The sequence below is a fragment of the Drosophila biarmipes genome, chromosome 2L, assembly GCF_025231255.1.
Source record: "Drosophila biarmipes strain raj3 chromosome 2L, RU_DBia_V1.1, whole genome shotgun sequence".
Lineage (NCBI taxonomy): Eukaryota > Metazoa > Arthropoda > Insecta > Diptera > Drosophilidae > Drosophila > Drosophila biarmipes.
In genome coordinates, this window is record NC_066612.1 from 4,597,626 (window position 1) to 4,617,429 (window position 19,804).

Below are 19,804 nucleotides of genomic sequence, written 5' to 3' on the forward strand. Positions count from 1 at the left end.
CTACGACCCTGTCGAATGTTCAAACAGAGGGGCCCAGTGTCCTCGCTCGCCCCTCGATTGGGGTGCATTCCACTTGGATTTACGTACGTACATGGCCCTTCACCCTTCCGAGGTCGCCGCACGGGAATACTCGAAATGTTTGGCAGCACTGATTAATTGATGGGTGTGTGCGATGCCTTTCAAGGATCGAGATGGGAAAGAATGTAGAACAAAATGTCATATCTCAAAGTCAAGTTTTTATGTTTAAATACTTGTATTTGTGGCAAGGAAGTATTGTAAAAGTATCTTTTGCCTTTAATATCAAAGATGTTCGTAAAGCTCTTTACTTTTTAACATAATTTTGACCTCTAATAATATTTATTATTAAAGTACAACCAAAAAGGGGCAAATATATTTGTTTATGGGTTCAAAATAATGAAATATATATGTACACTTTTTTTAAAGTCCATTAAACACGAACCATACCATAAACTAAATAGTGAGAAGCTGTTTAAAATAATAAATAAAAAACTAATTAAAATGTAATAAAATTAGAATATTTTACAGATATTACAACCCTTTTTCTCCCATTATATGATCTATATATATTCCGATCTCGAAAATTTCCACATCCCCAGAAACAATAAACCTAAGCATACAACCAGCATCTTTTACGCATTTTCCGCACCACCCTGCCCTTTATTATTACCAAAATATACCCCGAAAAAAGAGAAAAATTAAGATAGAATATGGCAAAGCGAGGTATTGTGCCTTATGCCGGAGAAAAGTTGATTGTTTGGCCCTCTGGCTATTTGCTTTCCTGATGAAATAATTAAATGTCATTCATTGAGGTCGTTTGCCGCCTATTCTTGGGGCGCCTTCGCAGGACCTCTTTGCTCGCACACTCTCCTACTTCCTGATCTCCGGCCGGGTCCCTGTGTAATTGTTGACCACTTTCGCATATCCTTTTTGCGCCTTTTCCCAGCTAATTTGTGCAGACACCGCCTTGGGGATGCTCCTTTCTCCGCCCTTCTCCGCCGGGGTGCGGGTCCCTCGCCTTTTGATTTCAGTTATTGTGCTCCGCATCGTCCAAGTTCATTAAACTTTTTGGCCAGGCTGCGCCTCTGCTCCGGCTAATTAAGTGCTGCACATCCTGGCCAGCCCAGTTTAATGAACTATATCCCCCAAACTGACGTCACACCTGACGCATCCCGTCTGCATATTAGCATATTCATAAGGGCCACGTCAGATACAGCAGATCTACCAGATATATTTACTGTGGAGCTGGCTGGTTGGGAAGATAGATAGATAGACAGGCAGCCAGACGGCAGGCAGCTTGACAACCAATTTGCCGCGGAAACTTTTGGGTCTTGGCCAGTTTTCAATTTGATGTGTAAGCCACCAGTTCCTAGACTTCAGTTTACCAAGTTTCAGCGTGAGCCGAGTTTATTGCCTTGCGGAGAGTGGCAAGAGGCAAGTGGCAAGTGGTAAGTGGCAACTGGCAGCATGGAAATCAATTCTAGGGCAATCCCTGGAAAGTCGCGCCGTTGGCCACTAAACTGCAGGTGGCCCCCGCTCGAAGAGGTCCACTTTTCCCCGGGGCGGTACCCGAAAGTCTGCGTAATGTTGGGCCAACTTTAAGCCAAATGCCAACCCAAAACTGTCAAAAGTTATGAATTTCCCGGACACACACACACACACAGGGCGAGGGACTATCCTCTGGATTACAATTAATGCGAAGAGGCAATTTGAGCGGATAGATATAGATAAAGATATAGTTGGTAACTGGTAACTACATGGTGCGGTTACCGCAGCTAAACACTGCAATTGGGATGAGGCTGGAAATAGCCTGGTCGCCTTAGGCAGGCCATATAAATCACATGAATTTATTATGATGATGGCATAAATCATAGGACCATGCAATATATAAAATTGCACCATTTTTTCAGGGGGCTTTTTGTTTTCTGTTCGGGGCATCAACTTGGGGGCATTGTGTTCGTTGTTTAAGCGCCGCAAAATATGCAATTCAAGCGATACCAGTTGACAACCAGGATGGCAGGAGCAGAGCAGTGTTGCCTTTCTAGCTTATAAGTAGGAAGTTCTATTAAATATATTTTGTTCTGTTAAAAAAAAAACCAACTATAAAGTACATATGGTTATGCTTACTAAATTAATTATGTATTTCTTACACCCTTTTTAAATACTCAGCTTACCTTCTATATTTATTATAATAATATAAAATATTATACAAATTTTATAAGGAAAAAAGGATATAAATATATTTATAATTATAATTCTTTTTTTACCAAACAAACAAAAAAGCAAATTTTTGCTGGTTTTACTTTTTCATAAAAGTTCGTAGTTCGATCATAAATATTTATAGTGTTTACAAGTTTAAAGCCAAAAGTAGTTATTATCTACTTTCCCTTAACGCAAACAATAAATTACTCCTGGACTGCAAAACAACAACATATATTTAATCTAACCATAAAACGAAATTTAAATGTCTGGCCTGGACAAGGTCCAAGCTCGGTGGAAAGTTTGGGCTACTTTTAATTACCTAGAAGGGAATTACTTGAAGTTTCTTGTTTTGGCTTACTCTCGGTAGTTTAGTAGCTATTTTATTGTTTTTTAACTACTTCGCAGTAAGTTTATTTGGCGAATCTAGCCGTTCTCGGTGCTGACAAGGCGGCACCACTTGAAGGCAGGGCCAGTCAGGTCAGCTCCTGTCAACGGAAGGGGTTAGGGAAGGGGTTCCAGAGTGGGTTCCAGTAGGGGTTCTCCAGAAGGGGTTGCCGGAGCAGAGTGCACCGCTGCGGCGAAATGTTCCGACAGCTCGGCACATGTAACCAGGGTACCCATATGAAGCGGGCCAAAAACGTTTTGGCCCCTCATTGAAACCGGCTCCTTTGTTTTTGTGCGCCGGCCTAAGCTTGGGGCCAAGGGACTCTGGAAACTGGACACTGGCTACAGGATGGCATGGTGATGGACCCAGACCCCAACCCCCACACCATGCCACACCATACCATACCATGCCAACAATTTGTTTTTAGTGGCCTGTTTATGCTGGGAGTGGAATACTGCCGCAGTACTGTGTAGTGTGTGCAGTTCGGTTTAGTAGTTTGTAGTCTTTCGGCGGCTGTCACTTTTCATTGCCCCAGCATGTTCATAATTTCCATGTTAATATTGCCCTTGAGTCGCAATTCAGCAATGAAATTAACTCGGCTGTGAGTCCTGCGCTGTTTTGTCCTGCGGTATTCGCGCCATTCGGGGCCAACAAAAACATGTCCATTGCAATTAGCATATGAGCAACAAACCATGTGTGGCCCAGAGTTCCCAGAGTTCCCACAGTTCCCTCAGCTCGCAGAGCTCCCAGAGCTGCGGTCAAATTGTGGGCGTGGCGGAGCTTGTAATTTATGAATTTTATGGCATTCCTGTTTAGTGATTCCGCCGGCAGTCGATGATGAGGGTGGTCAACTAGCTGGCCGCACTTTTAATTTGATGAATAATCATCTTTGGGGGATTTGGGGTTAGGGAAGCAGGGAAAACACGGATTGAAAGCACTTTGGGGAGGCGGGAAGAGCTTCTCACTGGGAACTTAAATTAAACCGCTTCCGATTTCAAAGTTTTAAATATTTATAAAAGCTAGACCACAAAAAAATTAGAATTTATTTATTATTAATTTAATTATTTTTCAACAAATTGATTCTATAAGAAAAATACACAAACCCATTAGGGCAAAATAAAAAAAAACCCTCAGAAATATCTCTTTAGAATTCTCTAAACTTTTTTTAAAAATCCTAAAACATTATTCCTATACTTAATTTTAGTTTTTATTAAAAAGATCCTTTTATGTAGATTTAACTAGTTTTATATTTTAATAATATATGTATACTTATTTAGATATAAACATATACTTCATTTGGAATCTCATAAACATTTTTTTACAATATTTTCATACACGTTTTTGTTATAACTGAAAGGGTAATTTAATTTCTAGTTGCCACTACAAAAACCCTTCCTGTTGATTAAATTAATTCGGTATTTTTTATATAAATGTGGTAATGCAAACGTTTTTGCTAGGAAACTATACAGTTAGTCATTTATGAATAAATCATCAGAAATGCTATCCAAATGCTTGTAGAGCAGAGGTAATATTATCCTTAGGGCTTTATACAAATTCAAGTTGCTGCAGCTGGACTTGTGATATCAATTGTCTACATTTTCCGGATCGAGTCCCCAATTAGGATACAAATCCAGCTTTATGGTGTCAAAAGCATACACAGCCTTTGTTACACGTTTCCAGTTGGTTTGTCGACATTCGGTTTTAATTTAATTGCAAACTTTCATTCAATGCGGTTAGGCACACTGCATTTGCTGTATTATTCAAATTCTCACAAATTATGCATATAAATTTTCATTTTCATTTTCACTTTTGTCAGTGCAAACATCAGGACTTTTGGAATAGCCAACTTTTGTTCGGCCGGCAACAATAAAATCCACAAGTGGAGCTCTGTATAGGGAACTGGTTTTCATCATCAACAACTTTAAACCACCTCGAACTCCCAGCCCAAAAAACTGGCAAACAATTTGCAAACAAAATATAAATTCTGCAGCATACTTGGGGGAGCATTTAAAAAATGTATGTGGTATAGGCCCCCTTTTCCCCGCACCCAGCCGGAGCCTATGTCCTTGGTGAATCCGGGCTTAAAGACGGGAGCTGGGTAAGCAGTAATGGAGTTCGGTTGCGAAAGCGGAGAGGAAAGTTCCTCTCCAGATAATCAAATGAATTTCAGCACTTATCATAGAGGAATTGCCAATCTGTTGGCATTGCAAGTTTTATTGTTTTGTTTTCGGAAAACACGACCATAAGTCCTGGGGCATTTTAAAGTGCGAGCAGCAATCAACGGTGGCATTGGGACTGTGATGTGCATGTGGCAAATGGCAAGTTGCAGTGCCAGCCGGCTGACAGGCCGGAGGAGGAGGAGGGGCAGCACCAGGACGGAGGAGCACCAGGATGGTGGCTTAAACTATGCATCAGCAATCTGGGCTAACAACAAACTTGGCCAAGAGTGTGCCTGCGCTTGGCTGTGCTGCTCTGTGCCGTGCTGTGCTGCATATTTAAAGGCGCTTAAGTGCCGGCAAAAAGTGCAACCTGAGCACCCGGGAGCAGAGGCGGCGATAGGGAAGTGGCTGACAGGGGGAGGGGCTTCGCAGGACGGGGGCAGACGGACCCCGACATGCGTCGTCATCCGACACATCACTCATGCTGTTTTTGAGTCCTGATTGTTTTGAGTGTCTGGCAGCGACAGCAGCAGTTGCACCAGCAACAATGGCACAGAGCGAGAAAAGGGGGTATCATTCCTTGAAATATATGTGCCCAAAAACTAAAATATTACGTTTTATTATTGAAAAAAGTTTTTTGTTTGAATATGGTTTTTAAAAATAGAAAGACAAATAATTATAAATATAAAATTAATTTTAAAAATCTCTGAGTTTTTCTATAAAGTTTAATTTATAGAATATTCAGTTGTAAACTTTTTTAGTTTCTTTATTTAAAAAAATATATCCTTAAGCTAAAGGCTAATTACAAACCGAATCAAAATATTTGTAAGTTAAATAAATTTAACAAAAGTTAATTAAAATTTTGGAAATAATTTTAATCTGCCTGCCTTAATATGTATATAATGTATGTATAATTTTACTGTAAGTAAATAGAACAGATTATAATTAATAGAATAAACAAGAAAAAGGTTTGGTTTGACGGATGTCCAATTTATTATCCTTAAAATAACCCTATTTCATGTTAAAGGTATTTTTTAATTTTCGTATTTTCATGTTATTTATTTAGTTATTTTCATTTACAACCCTGATTTCAGGACCCCCTATCGAAGAACATTTCTCTCCCTGCACAGTAAAAATTGATTGCATTTGGGTGTCTGCCGCCAGGAGTCAGTGATTCAGACAATGTCGTTGGCTCGGCAAGTGCAGACTCCGGCGGGTACTTGTTTATGCCTAAAAAGGCACTGTGCAGAGGGTCCTTGGACTTGGCACTCGACACTCGAAAGTCAGAGCCCAGAGCCCAGAACCCATCCCCTCATCCACCTATCATCCAGAACCCATCAGCCAGCGCAAATAGTCAAACAATGACAGTTTAGAGGACCTCGGCGCAGGACGATTGTCAGGAGTGGGCGATAATCACTGCAACGGCAGAGTGCCGACACCTTTGGCCGCTTCAAATATTGACTATTTTGCATATTGATTGGCCTTTGTCTCCGCCCGCCGGATCCCCTTTGTTAGGCGCCACCCCCTCGTCCTGCGTCCGCCGTCCTTCGTCCTTTGGCAGTCAACATGCCAGCGACACCTACATCATCAACTTGTTGACACTTTAGCATCAGGATGCTGGATCCCGGCTCGGCGAAGGAGGAGGAGGTGACTCCGGCTCACGCGACTTCCGCTCCGGCAGTTCAGCCCGCCGTATCCGTTCTTTATGGCTGCGAAAAACACTTTATGCACTGCGTCTGAGCTCCCAGATCCGCTGTGCGTTGACGTTGTTTGACATTGTAGAAATTGCTTTTAATTAAAATATTCTGCGCGGCAAATATCAGCGTGCAGTACATTTCAGCGAGGGAGTGGCAACAAAAAAAAGATGGAAAGCGGAAAATGGGGGCTATAAACTATATAGCTCAGCCTTAGAGAGACGTCGCCTTTTTTCTCCAGCGCCGAGCTGCACATTTGTATAACAAAAGCAGAGGAGTGCGTAAACATTGTGCCCACACTTGAACAAATATCGTTATCTCTGAAGTTATCTTAAAAAGTTTGGTTTAAGGGTGGGTACTCGAAATTACCAACAAAGGATAGGTTATTTCCATAAGGGCATCCATCCCTGTTGCTCGGAAAAATATAGAAAAAATTCCAATCCCCTTTCCTATTGCCCATAAAAACACAAAATAAATGTTTTATACTTATATTACATATTTAATTATAAAAAGATTTAATGATAACCTATTTTAAAATTACAAAAATTAATTTAAAGGGCCACCGATGCCATTTTATCGTTCTCATGTTAAAATAAAGGTAGGGGTTAAACTCAAAACATCCTTTAGTTTTATCTACGTATGAAAAAAGGAGCATTAGCATTAGATTGGGGAAAACGGTCCTACAATATTAGGCCCCTTCCTCATTTAATTTTTTTTGCATACCACTAGTTTCCTAGATTTAATGGAAAAAAGCAGGCTTAACGTCTACTTTTATTTTAACATGAGGTTGAGAAAATGGTCTTATAAAATGAAGCCCTCCGTTGATTTAATTTACTTTAAGTACCAAACGTTCTCTTGGCTTGAAACTTACTTTTCGTATAACATAAGGTTGAGAAAAGGGTCCCAAAATATGATTTACTTTAGTTTTACCCCCTTCCGTTTTCTCAGTGCACTGTGCCAAGGACCGGCATGGTTGCTTAAAGAGTTTATTAGTTTAATTTGGCTCAAAGCGCTCACATGGCTCGGATTGAATTTGAATTTGAATCTGGTTCGAGCGCATTAGCCGCGGCTAATCCGACCCGTGCGTTGCCTTTGAGCTCTAAAGTGTCTTCTTTGCAGGCGACACTCTTGGCCAAATTAGCCGGGGACCCCGGCTCCCCTTGGCTCGTTGCAGTGCAATTTATGTTGATTAGTTTGCATCTTGCAGTTGGCTGCCACTTAATGAATGGTTCGGGCCGGCACAAAGGCAGCGGATCTGCGGGGGAGTTGCTTGTCGCCGAGAAGTTGACACACAGCTACAGCTCGGGATTTCTGTTTTTTCCGTTCTCGAGAGCCAGAGCCACTGCCAAATCCGCTTAGCAACTTTATAATTAGCCAGCGCTGTCGTTGTAGGCGTAGCTTTGTTCGGCCGTCGTCAATGGGCCACAAAGCGATTGACTTGGGAGGTTCTTTGCGGGGCGATTGCCGTGATTGCATAATCTCTAAGCCCGGTCAGCCAGTCAGCCAGTCTTTTGGCCATCCGGCGGAATCGAGGGGGTGGCGCTGTGGGGCCCAGTAAAAAATCAATGGAAATAAATCACCGAAAAGCGTGCGGCAGACTCGAGTCGCTCTTTTTTGCGCCTTTTGCCTCCGCCCAGACAAATGCCTCGTCAGTTGACGGCACTCGTCCAACGAGATCTACTCCTTTCCAGGGGCGTAGCCAGGGGTGACCAGTAATCCCCCATCGCTTTGTTAAAGGAGTTACCTTCGAGACCTTAAAAGGAGCCCTAAATTAGGAGTCATTTGATATTAATTGCTTGCTTTACAAGCTGCCTAATACTCTTAATTGGGATTTGAAAAGCTAATAATGACTTTTATTTGGAAAAGACTACTTTTGACTACTTTTTAACGTCGGAAATAGCTCTCTGTCTTTTAAGGAAAATTCATGTTTTAAAAAAGTGCCTACTCTTCTCTATAAGTTCAGGTAGTTCTGATTATTGGAAATTAAATTACATAAAAGCCCCAGGAGTACTTTGAAAAAGTCAAATAAAAAGATTTATTGGTCTTTATTTTTAAAATTTTAGGTTTTAAACCTTAATAAATATTATTTTTTACTCAATTATAAGGTAAAAATATAAAGTCTCATAAAATCTTCACATCAAACTCTTCAAATGTTGCAATTTTTTTTAATTAAATCTATATATTGCGTTCGCATTATAATAAACAGTATTAAAAAAATTTTCCAAACTAGCAAGAACATTTAAAAAAAGGAGACTTTTAAAATATTGAAATTTTTTTAATTTTAAAGATTTATTACTTTAAATTAAACATTTAGGGATATCTGCTGATACTTTCCTTTTTTTAAAAAAATGTCATATTTATATCTTAATCACCCCCCTATAACCTTTAAAACTCCCCTGTCTGCGCCTCTGCCCTTGAGTTTGTCGTAATAGTATCGTTAAATTGATTAATTTCTTTATTTGCGCACCCGCTGAAAATTGCGGTCGCCTTGTCGTGGGCAGACTGAGTGAATGAGTGCGAAGGGGTTTTCTGGGTCCCCGAAGCAATCTGATTTAGGGACAGAAAGGGCCTGCGATTTAAAGGGAATCTTTCCAGGGAAAGCAGCAGCAGAGCTGTAGTGAATTCGCTTCCGCCGGCTATTACAAAGCCATTAGAAATAGTGCGAATTGTCAGGTATTTCCAGTTTATACATAGGTTTCCTGTTGTCAGAAGTAACGCCCCCACCCCCACAAGCCACCCACGCAAACACGCCTTCCGCGGCCGCCGGCGCATATTTTGATTTTGGCTTCAACGCCAATTTTGATGGATTAATGGGGCCGGGGCGACATTTGTTGTCAGTGTCGGCATCTTGGCGTCAAACAAAGGCGTGGTCATGGCTAATGGCCAGGGGGAGGCAGGGGCAGGGTCAGGGGCGGAGACAGGGCGTCGGCGGTGGCAGCGGGGGCGTGGTCGCCAGCGATTTGCTCCGGGTCGTTTGTCTTATCCGCCGGGTTGGACGGCCGGCAATTACGTATCCGCCCGGTGCGCACTGTGTGTACTCCATTCACAGAATGCGGAAAGGTGATTATACGCTCGGGGTTCTCTAATGTTGATCGATAGGGCAGCGCAAATATTGGCGCTGAGTTTGAGCACAATATGGTCGGGTTCCTGTTCAATTGAGCAGCGGCTGTGAGGTTTTAATCCCACTTTGATACAATATCATTTGCATTATTATATTTAATTCTTTAATAGAGAATTATATGACAAATTGTTACCTAAAAGCATTCCTTTTATTGTAGTTAATAATGCTGGACAGTTTGGAATTAATATAATATTTTATTTGACACAAAATATTTCTTTGTTTAATATGGGTAAATTAAACTGTGGAAAGCATTTTAAGTTACATTTTTATAGTTTATAGCTAACAATATAAATTGAATTCCTGTAGAATTGAACAACAGAAGGAAGTTATACATTGTTTCAATCTATAAGTGACATAATACTTTACTGGAACTAAATCTGTTTTTGATTTTACTTTAACAATTAACTCTTATAAAAGTATTAAAAAATATTGGTTGTTTTTCAACAAACAAACTATGCATTTCATTATTTCATTACACATAGTTAATAATGGGACTTATTTTGGAATTGGTATTTTAATGTTTTACAATCTTCAATCAAATAATCTCTCAGATGATTTTAGTTAAAATATTGATTATAACTTAAATCAATCTTTATCTACAAAAATTATTTATATTCTGCCAAATAAACTCTCAAGCTGATAATGAACATTTTTAAGTAGGATATTAGTGGTACTTCACCTTTTAAAATACTAGTAAGTTCTCTTTGGTTCAGCAGAACTATTTTCTTTCTCTGTGCCAAAAGGTTTCCCATCCTGCTGCTTAAGGGAAAGGCCAAAGCGGGAAAAGCGTTTTCACCTGGCCGGGCTTGGGCTTTCCGTGCGAATGGCTTGCTCAATGACCAAGCCCAGACTGGCACAAAATGTTTACGTACTCGTATTTGTGTGATTCTTGTGTAAATTGTCTGTGAAAACGGCCACCGAGTGCTTCGGCTGAGCTCCAGGTTCGGCTTTTGCATTTGCATTTGCATTTGTCTGTTTTCAAGTCCTTCCCCACTTTCCCGCCAGCTGTGATTTCGCTTTGCATACGTACATCTTGCGCTTCCTCTGTGTGCCATGGTACACCATGCCATACCATCCCGTACCATACCATTCCATCCTATCCTATCCTATATTTCCTATGTAGGAAGCCCCCTTTCCGGGCAGCACACACCGATGCTCATTTCGCCAGCGCCAACTAAAAATGCATTTCCTGTCAAGTGTAAAAAGGAAATGACGTGATGCTCCGGCTTTAACGTGCAATCAATCATTGCCGTGCCCGTTCCCCGCCCCAAGGACCCTGCGCCAGGTCCTTTTGCGGTGGCAGAGCCAGCGAAGGCGGCTTTATTAAGTCGGGCAAATAGTGTTAAGTATTTGTCGACTGTCGAATGTTAAATGTCAAATTCCAGGCCACCCTCTGCCGCTCCTAACGGATCCCCCCTGCATCCTGGCTAGCCGCACATTGGATTTTAATTGCCACGCCGATAGGCAAGTGACTCGCCCGTCCCTGACCCCTGACCCGTGGCCCAGGCCCCCAGTTTCCATCCCGCCACCTGGCATTGATGTGCCATTTCCGCCTCTCGCGGCCGCCTCAATTAGAGGGTCGTTGGCAGAAGTGTTTACTATGAACCCTCCCACACACCTGTCCAAATTAATTAAAAGGTAGTTTCCTCTGAAATAATTTGCACTTTTCTTGGGGAAAAGAGCTTGTACACTGTGAAATAAAATACACTTTTTGAAATCATAGGAATATGTTGAGATACTAAATATATTTTACACATATATCGTTACGTTTTAAAATGAGAAAAGAACTGGTATCTATGAGAAATATTTTTTTATATTTAAGAATATTAATGTGTTTTTTGTTTAAGCTTTCATAATGAATATGAATTTTTAGAAGTTTCCAATCTTTTTGGGTTGCAAATTCTAGTAGAATAAAAAGTTTGGTAAGGAATTTTTGAAAACAGTTTTCAATTAGCTTATCTTTCCTTAAAAAAATCCTATTAAATATTGTTGAATAACAATTTTTGTTTTACTTTTTTTACAATTTTTAAGGAAAAGTATTTTTATTGCTACCTTTCTAGGACCTTTGAATAATAATTTATTCTTACTTTTTGGGTTGCTAAACCTGGTTTTTAGCTCACAGCAACATTTTTAAGATAAAGCAAGAGTTTTTATCAAAGAGTCACCTTAAATGCCTCACAAAAAATCAGAAAGTAAGGAAAAGTAAGGAAAAAGTGAGCCAAAAAATTACCTAACAGCCTTGATTGCCCGGTATTTTCCATTCAAGCTGTGTTCCATATTTCCCTGCTGAGTGGGCTCTACACAAAAAGGATTCACTCAATCGAAACCTAAGCTCTTTGAGGCGTGTCCTGGGGCACTTTGGTGTGAAAGCGGGCTAGGGCAGGGGCTTCCCTGCGCCGTTCTCCGGTGGCAGACTTTTCAAGTTCAAGCGGGTGATATACGCATATACGCCCCCTCGGATACCCCCAAAACGCCACATTCCGCCCGATATGTGTCTCTTGTCTGCCTACGCATCTTGATGGCTCTGGGCTACGTGTTCGGACGCTGTAATCGGATGTTTATGGCCCACAGCAAGCTCATGGACTCACGGACGCTCCACGCACTTTCAATTTCAGCTCGGGAGTCATTGAACGGCGATCTTTGGAATGGTCTCTTGTTTACAGAAAGTATATATAGACCATTGTGGGCTTTTGGGGTTCCTTGAAGGCGCTTAATTACACCGATTCGAGGCGCTCAAATGAGTTGACAACTTCGGTTCGCGGGAATATCTAGGGGTTTTGGGGTCCAACCTTCGGTTCTGGGTTATTGTTAATTAAAACCTATTTTTTATGAACTGTTCCTCTACCATAACCTTTGAAATCGTTTCTTTTAATGACTTTCTTTTAGCATCAAAAAGGGCCTGCAATTAGTAATCCGATTTGGCAATTTCCAGGCCTGTGTTTTTGTTTCGCGAATTCCGAAACTGTGCCAATGTCTGTGAAGTGGCCACACAGCCCGAACACCAAGTGGAGACGTAATCAATTTTCTAAAAGAGTGAAATAACCGAAAAACTGATAATCATGCAGCCAATGAAGCAAACGCCGCTGACATACAAACTCTCGGGGTTTTAAGAGACCATTTTGTCGGGGGGTTTGGGGGTGTCACGAGGTGCTGACAAGTCACCTATATTTTTGAGGCGGTCTTTGTGGGAGGAGTAGGTGGCTCACGCTAACCCGACAATCCGTTGGCAGCAAATTTTTCGCTCTATTGGCGCGCAAGCCGCCAAGAAAAACAAAATGATTGTCAAGTTCGGAGACTTTGGGGGCAAAAAGGGGCCTCCAAGGGGCTGCTGCAAGGTGCTGAGTTGACAATTGAAAAGTTAATTGAACGGCACTCAAATCGCAATTAATTACCAGCCCAAAGAAGGTGTACCCATAGGCCTACCCTACAAGGAAGCCTTAGCTCCGGAGCTGAACTTGACATCGAAAATGGAGCAGAAAACGAAAACGAAACTGAAATCGAGACCGAAACCCATACCGAAACCGATACCAAAACCGTGAAGCAAAAGACAAATTACCCGAAACCGAAGCCGAAACCAGTTTCTGCCGCAATTGTCAAATTGTCAACCGAGATACTTTTGTACTTGTTACCGGTTTGCTCTTCGGTTTTCTTATTTTTTTCCAGGGCGCCACTTCTTTGAGGTGATTCTGACGCCCCATATAAAGTGACGTGCGGCGGGAGTGGTCGACATCATTAAGTCGACGTCTTCGCCAGAGTCGGGCGGATATATAGTCCTCAGTCCCCAGTCCCCAGTCCAATCGCATCCCATTGCTTCCTGTGCGGCACGTGCCATTTCGTACTATCCTCGAGAAGTCCCATTGCAAAGGAAGTGATTCCAAAATGGCAGGCAAAGTAAGTGTAACACAGTGGAACTTCTACTAAAAAGGCATTTCTTTGTTACCAGAGTGCTTACCTCTTCAGGTGTGAAATTATACACGTCCTTTTTAGAGGAATATGAATTTAAAGCAGCCCCAAATATGCATTTTCCATTAAAATTGTAAATCTTTATTGACCGAAAAAGGTGCAGGCGTTTCAATTAAAATGTGCACGAATTTATTTCTGTTGATTTGCATAATCACATAAATAACAATCAAATTGGAGTTGTTTCTATCAAAAACTCATATTAGATTTAAAACAATTTAATTTGTTTATTGGAGTGTTAAATATAAAAGCGGCTTTATTTTAAATTATGTCAAATTAGAAATCATCATCGCGAAGTCCACCAAAGTTAAAACAAAGTGAAATACTAATATTTTACTATTTTATTTATAACGATTTACAAAAATCTATTGGGTCAACTGACCAATAAATAAATTATGAATTTAATTAATTTTATAGTACTACGTAGAATGTTTAATTTTACCCAAACATAGTTTTTTAACTTTGCTGCATTTATAACTAGTTTCAATACTCATTCAATGGTGTATTTTGCTAACTAGAGTTCCACCTTTATCCCTGCAGCTCCTGACAGTGTTCTCCCTCCTGGCCCTCGCTGGATCCTGCCTTGGAGGCTTCGCGGCCACCTATGCGGGTTACCACCCGGCCTACGCCACCTACCAGGCTCCGGCTGCCGTCTACCACGCCGCTCCCGTGGCCCAGGCGGCTGTCTACCACCAGGCTGCTCCGGTTTTCGCCAAGGCAGTGGTGCCAGCTGCTCCCGTGTACACCAGATCCTATGCCCTGCCTACTCCAGTGGTCAGGACTGTGGCTGCTCCTCTTCCAGTGGCTGCTCCTGTGGTCAAAGCCGTAGCCCCCGTGGTGGCTGCTGCTCCAGCTCTCAAGCAGGTGGAGTTGGAGTCCTCGCCGCGGTATGACTTCTCCTACGGCGTCCACGACAGCATCACCGGGGACATCAAGAGCCAGGTGGAGACCCGCGATGGCGGCAATGTGGTGGGATCCTACTCCGTCCTGGATGCCGATGGTTTCAAGCGCACGGTCACCTACACCGCCGACGATGTCAATGGATTCAATGCCGTGGTCCAGAGGGAGCCAGTGGTGGCTGCCCGTGCTGTGGTCCCAGCCGTGGCTCCAGCTGTGGTCTCAGCTCCTGCTCCTCTGCCCGTCCATGTGCCCGCTCCCGTGGCCTCGCTGCCCGCCCCTATCTACTATCCCCACCAGCAGACGTTGTTTGCCCCCCAGCAGCAGGTGCAACAGGTGGCCGAGCAGCAGAGTGAGGTGGTGGAGGCTCCTGCGGCCACTCAGCCAGAGCTGGAGCCCACGCCCATCGACTACAACGAGGGTCAGCAGCAGCAGCAAGAGCAGCAGCAGCAGCAGGAGCATCAGGGGCAGACCTATCCCCAGGACCAGCAGTTCCCGCCCTTCTCGCCGGCTGGCCAATCCTCTCCAGCTCCCGACAGCGATGACTCCGATGTGGTCGAGGCACGCTCTGCCCCTGAGTCGAACAGCAGCACCACCTCCACCACCGCGGCTCCAGTCGCGGAGGATAACCAGAAGACAGCCTAATATGAGATATGACCGGAAACATTTTTGAAACTATGCGAAAATAAATTTTTGTTCCTTTGAGATTTTTTAATTTAAATTTAATATAAAATAATTGAATGTCTGTTGATTAATTAGTACATATAAATTCTGTGTTAGTAAATAATTTGTTTAAATAGAGCATTGTTTGGAAAATAATAAAAATACATTTAATTATTTCCATTATGACTATAAAATACACAGAAAAGGACAAAAAAACAAACAACAAACTTGGAAGCTAAATAGATTAAGAGCAATCACCTTTGAAAAAAAAGTTGTTTATTATGCAGCCAACACATATGTAAATACTGCAGAAATAAAAGGGAATTAATCGGATGTCGGTTTGCAATCATTTATTATTAATGATAAACGAGAGATTAAATGGTATTAGTTCAATGAGCGCCAATTCTTTAGAGGGAAAACGGGCAATTGAATTACACATTCCTAGACAATAAACAAATAATTATTTCGGTCTCATTGAAAATAAATGCAATTTAAATTTACAGACGAAAACTAGAGCAAAGATGACAAAAACAGCCAGTTAACGAAACGTATTTTTTATTACCCATATAAAAAGTGGAAGAGATTCAAATAAGCCCGCCCGTTTTGCAGATTCAGCGCTTGCTGAGCAGCTGAATGTGGAAAAAGTTTCGCAACATTTACCGCAACATGAGTCCAGCAACATCGGTCATTTATTTAATTTTTAAATGTGTTTAACTAGTGTTGTTTATTATAAAACATATATTTTTTTTTTATAATTTATTAATTATTTATTTATATTAATTTATCTATTTTTAAATCTCAATAAGATTTAGGATCATCTTTTTAGTGAAAATTTAGGTTAATAACAAAATGTACATATTTTTATCCCGGATTTTATTAAATTCCAAAGTCTATTACAATACTGGTTTTCAAAGAACCTTCAGTTTTATTTGTTCATTTATAATTTTAAAATAACGTATTTTTGGAATAGGATTTTTTCCGTTAACCGTTTGAAATACTGTTGGTATATTTGAAAAATAAATCTGGTATAAAAAGTATTTTCCTGGCACACGATCGCCCCCACTGCGGTCACACTACGCCCTGCTTGGTTTTCAAATAAAACGGTAAATCCGACGGCGCCAAGTAAGCATTGACATCAATATCAGTTTCGGCTCCATTTCGAGATTGCCTGCGTGTCCCCCAGCACAGTTCCACCGGCACTTCCAGCGTGTTAACACGCTCGACAAATTTCCGTGCTCGTTTTTCGAAAAGAGACTATCAAAATTGTGTAAAAATTGTGAAGTGATTTTGGCCAAATAGAAAAAGCCAGCACACGCATTCGTAAGCCCACAAGGTAAGTGCGCGCGTGTGTGTGTGTGTTCCGGTCTTCCTTCTGTCCTTTTCGCGGTTTCTCCTTTGCTTCGTTCTTCGTTTCTTCCTTTACCGCCTTTTGCCGCTCTCCTTTTCTCCTCCTCACGCTTCCCGCGAATCTGCAAATGGCGGCGGCTGCTGCAGCTGTTGCTTTGTTGTTGCCAGGCAGGGGCGTAGTTGGAAATTCGCAAGGGGGCAGGCCCCCTCTTCATAAAAAAATATAAAAATGTCTAAAAATTACAAATTATTAGTCTTGATTTTGCTTAAACTATTATTTTCATAAATTAGGGGCTAACCCCGCCAAAATCCTACCTCCGCCCCTGTTGCTCTTGCCCTTGCCAAAGCCGGTCTGCCGAAAGGGACAGGAAAAGAAAAGAAGCGAAAACGAGGGAAAGAAAACCTAAAGCCAAGCAGCCCTTGCTTCTTAGCTCTACCTAATTTCGCACATAAATTTCCCTTTCAGTTCCGCATTTGTCATCGCAGCAGCAACACATTAAATTCGAAGCACCAAAAAAAAAAAAAAAAACGGCCAACACAATGAGCAGGGCGGATTCGAACTCGCGACAGGGCTCCTACAAGTCCAACACCATCAACACGCAGGTAATGTACCCGAGATCCGCGATCCCTCGTTCGGAGCTAACCTCACTTTGCCGTAGGACTCGCGCATGCGCCGCCATGAGGTGACCATCGAGCTGCGCAAGTCCAAGAAGGAGGACCACATGTTCAAGCGGCGCAACATCAACGAGGAGGACCTCACCTCGCCGCTGAAGGAGCTCAATGGCCAGTCGCCGGTGCAGCTGTCCGTGGACGAGATTGTGGCGGCCATGAATAGCGAGGATCAGGAGCGCCAGTTCCTGGGCATGCAGTCTGCCCGCAAGATGCTCAGCAGGGAGCGCAATCCTCCCATTGACCTGATGATCGGCCATGGCATAGTGCCCATTTGCATACGCTTCCTGCAGAACACCACCAAGTGAGTAGTGGCTATAGAAGGCAACTATAAGCAGTAGTGAACCCCTTGAATCCCCAGCTCCATGCTGCAGTTCGAGGCCGCCTGGGCCCTGACCAACATCGCCTCCGGCACCTCTGACCAGACGCGCTGCGTCATCGAACACAATGCAGTGCCGCACTTCGTGGCTCTGCTCCAGTCCAAGTCCACCAATCTGGCCGAGCAGGCCGTCTGGGCTTTGGGTAACATTGCCGGAGATGGAGCCGCAGCCCGCGACATTGTCATCCACCACAATGTGATCGACGGCATCCTGCCGCTGATCAACAACGAGACACCGCTCTCCTTTCTGCGCAACATCGTCTGGCTGATGTCGAATCTGTGCAGGAACAAGAACCCTTCGCCGCCCTTCGAGCAGGTGAAGCGCCTGCTGCCCGTCCTCTCCCAGCTCTTGTTGAGCCAGGACATCCAGGTGCTGGCCGACGCCTGCTGGGCTTTGTCCTATGTTACAGACGATGACAACAGCAAGATCCAGGCGGTGGTCGACTCGGATGCAGTTCCACGCCTGGTCAAACTGCTGCAAATGGACGAGCCGAGCATCATTGTGCCCGCTCTGCGCAGCGTCGGCAACATCGTAACCGGAACAGATCAACAGGTGGGTGCAGCAATCATTTTAATTTTTGATTATTTAAATTCATTATCTAAATATCTCTCTCCCCTATTTCTTCCTTAGACTGACGTAGTGATTGCCTCTGGAGGACTGCCCAGACTAGGACTTCTCCTACAGCACAACAAAAGCAACATTGTCAAGGAGGCTGCCTGGACGGTCAGCAACATCACGGCAGGTAACCAGAAGCAGATCCAGGCCGTCATTCAGGCCGGTATCTTCCAGCAGCTGCGCAACGTGCTGGAGAAGGGCGACTTCAAGGCCCAGAAGGAGGCTGCCTGGGCAGTGACCAACACCACGACGTCGGGCACTCCCGAACAGATCGTGGATCTTATCGAAAAGTACAAAATCCTAAAGCCATTTATCGATCTGCTGGACGCAAAGGATCCGCGTACCATCAAGGTAGTGCAGACGGGCCTCTCCAACCTATTCGCTCTGGCCGAGAAACTTGGCGGCACCGAAAACCTGTGCCTAATGGTCGAGGAGATGGGCGGCCTGGACAAGCTGGAAACTCTGCAGCAGCACGAGAACGAGGAGGTCTACAAGAAGGCGTACGCCATCATCGACACTTACTTTAGCAACGCCGACGACGAGGCCGAGCAGGAGCTGGCACCGCAGGAGGTCAACGGAGCCCTGGAGTTCAATGCCACCCAGCCCAAGGCTCCCGAGGGTGGCTACACGTTCTAGACTAATCACTCACTCAAATCCAAACGCCGCTCACACGCCTTACACTTACAAAACACATCGTTTCTTTATACCTTCGACCGCGCTCACACGTTTTTTTTTTGTTTGCCACAAGCTATGCCATTGTCAAACATATCCATCACACGTGAAGACTCCCGAAACATTTGGAGGCATGCATGCAGTACAAAAGACAGGCTTAGAAACTACTTGGATCACATATTTGCATGGGTTGACCAAGATTACCCAAAGCTCACACTCGCAAGATTCCATTTTAACACTCCCAGTTTTGAATTCGTGACTAAGTTCCGGCGTTGCTTAGCAGCACGGATCACTGGTGCACTGTTTTCCGTTCCGAATGCAACCTCTCGGGCAGCTGTGCTGGCTGGGATCGCGGCATCTGCCCAGAATCCGTCTGCAGAGGGCGCAAGTCTGTGTGTGGGCCTGGCATTTTATTTGGAAACGTTTCGAGCTCCTTTCGGATATATATTTTAGGCTGTTTAGTATTTATTTATGTATACGCAAAATGCTTTTAATCCTCCACCTACGCGCAAGCATTACAACATCTACTCATACCCCTCACACTAGTGTCCTCATCCCCGAATCGCCAGATTATATTCAAAGTTATCAATAAATAATGAATTGTTTGAATGATAAATTAACCCTTTAAAATGTATTTCGTATGTATTTTATAATAATTGAGGAGGTGATAAAAATAGTTGGATAATTAAAAACCAAATTATAGAACAAATGGTAAATTTCCGGTTAAATGTCTATCCCAGATTTTCGGAAAGTAGAGCATACTTTTGGGCATCAACGTTTTTTATTAATACGATTTGGTTATAAATCTAGTCATATGGCGGTAAAATTGAAATATATTTGAATGAAATTCTGCGAGTAAGCCAATCCCATTTGAAATGTTATCCCTGTTGGCTTGCTCCTTTTGTCAGTAAACTCTTGATAAAAAGTTGTGCAGTCAATACACGTTTTTGTGCATTTTAAATCGCCTCCTGGCACTAAGCGGATCACCAAAAGCTTAAGAGTTATCTTATGCAGTCACACTC

The 19,804-nt window shown here is 42.9% G+C and overlaps 2 protein-coding genes across 2 annotated transcripts; both read left to right on the plus strand.

Moving 5' to 3' along the window:
- The first annotated feature begins 13,174 nt into the window (after nucleotides 1-13,174).
- LOC108033704 (calphotin) lies at nucleotides 13,175-15,275 on the plus strand. The gene is made up of 2 exons (XM_017108215.3): nucleotides 13,175-13,470; nucleotides 14,080-15,275. The coding sequence occupies exons 1-2, from the start codon at nucleotides 13,459-13,461 to the stop codon at nucleotides 15,079-15,081; spliced, it is 1,014 nt and encodes a 337-aa protein (XP_016963704.1). The 5' UTR covers nucleotides 13,175-13,458; the 3' UTR covers nucleotides 15,082-15,275.
- Nucleotides 15,276-16,240: 965 nt separating this feature from the next.
- On the plus strand, nucleotides 16,241-19,069 carry LOC108034915 (importin subunit alpha). The gene is made up of 5 exons (XM_017110166.3): nucleotides 16,241-16,432; nucleotides 16,913-17,049; nucleotides 17,106-17,419; nucleotides 17,477-18,047; nucleotides 18,126-19,069. Exons 2-5 carry the CDS (start codon nucleotides 16,987-16,989, stop codon nucleotides 18,744-18,746), a joined length of 1,569 nt encoding a protein of 522 aa, XP_016965655.1. The 5' UTR covers nucleotides 16,241-16,432; nucleotides 16,913-16,986; the 3' UTR covers nucleotides 18,747-19,069.
- Nucleotides 19,070-19,804: the final 735 nt, after the last annotated feature.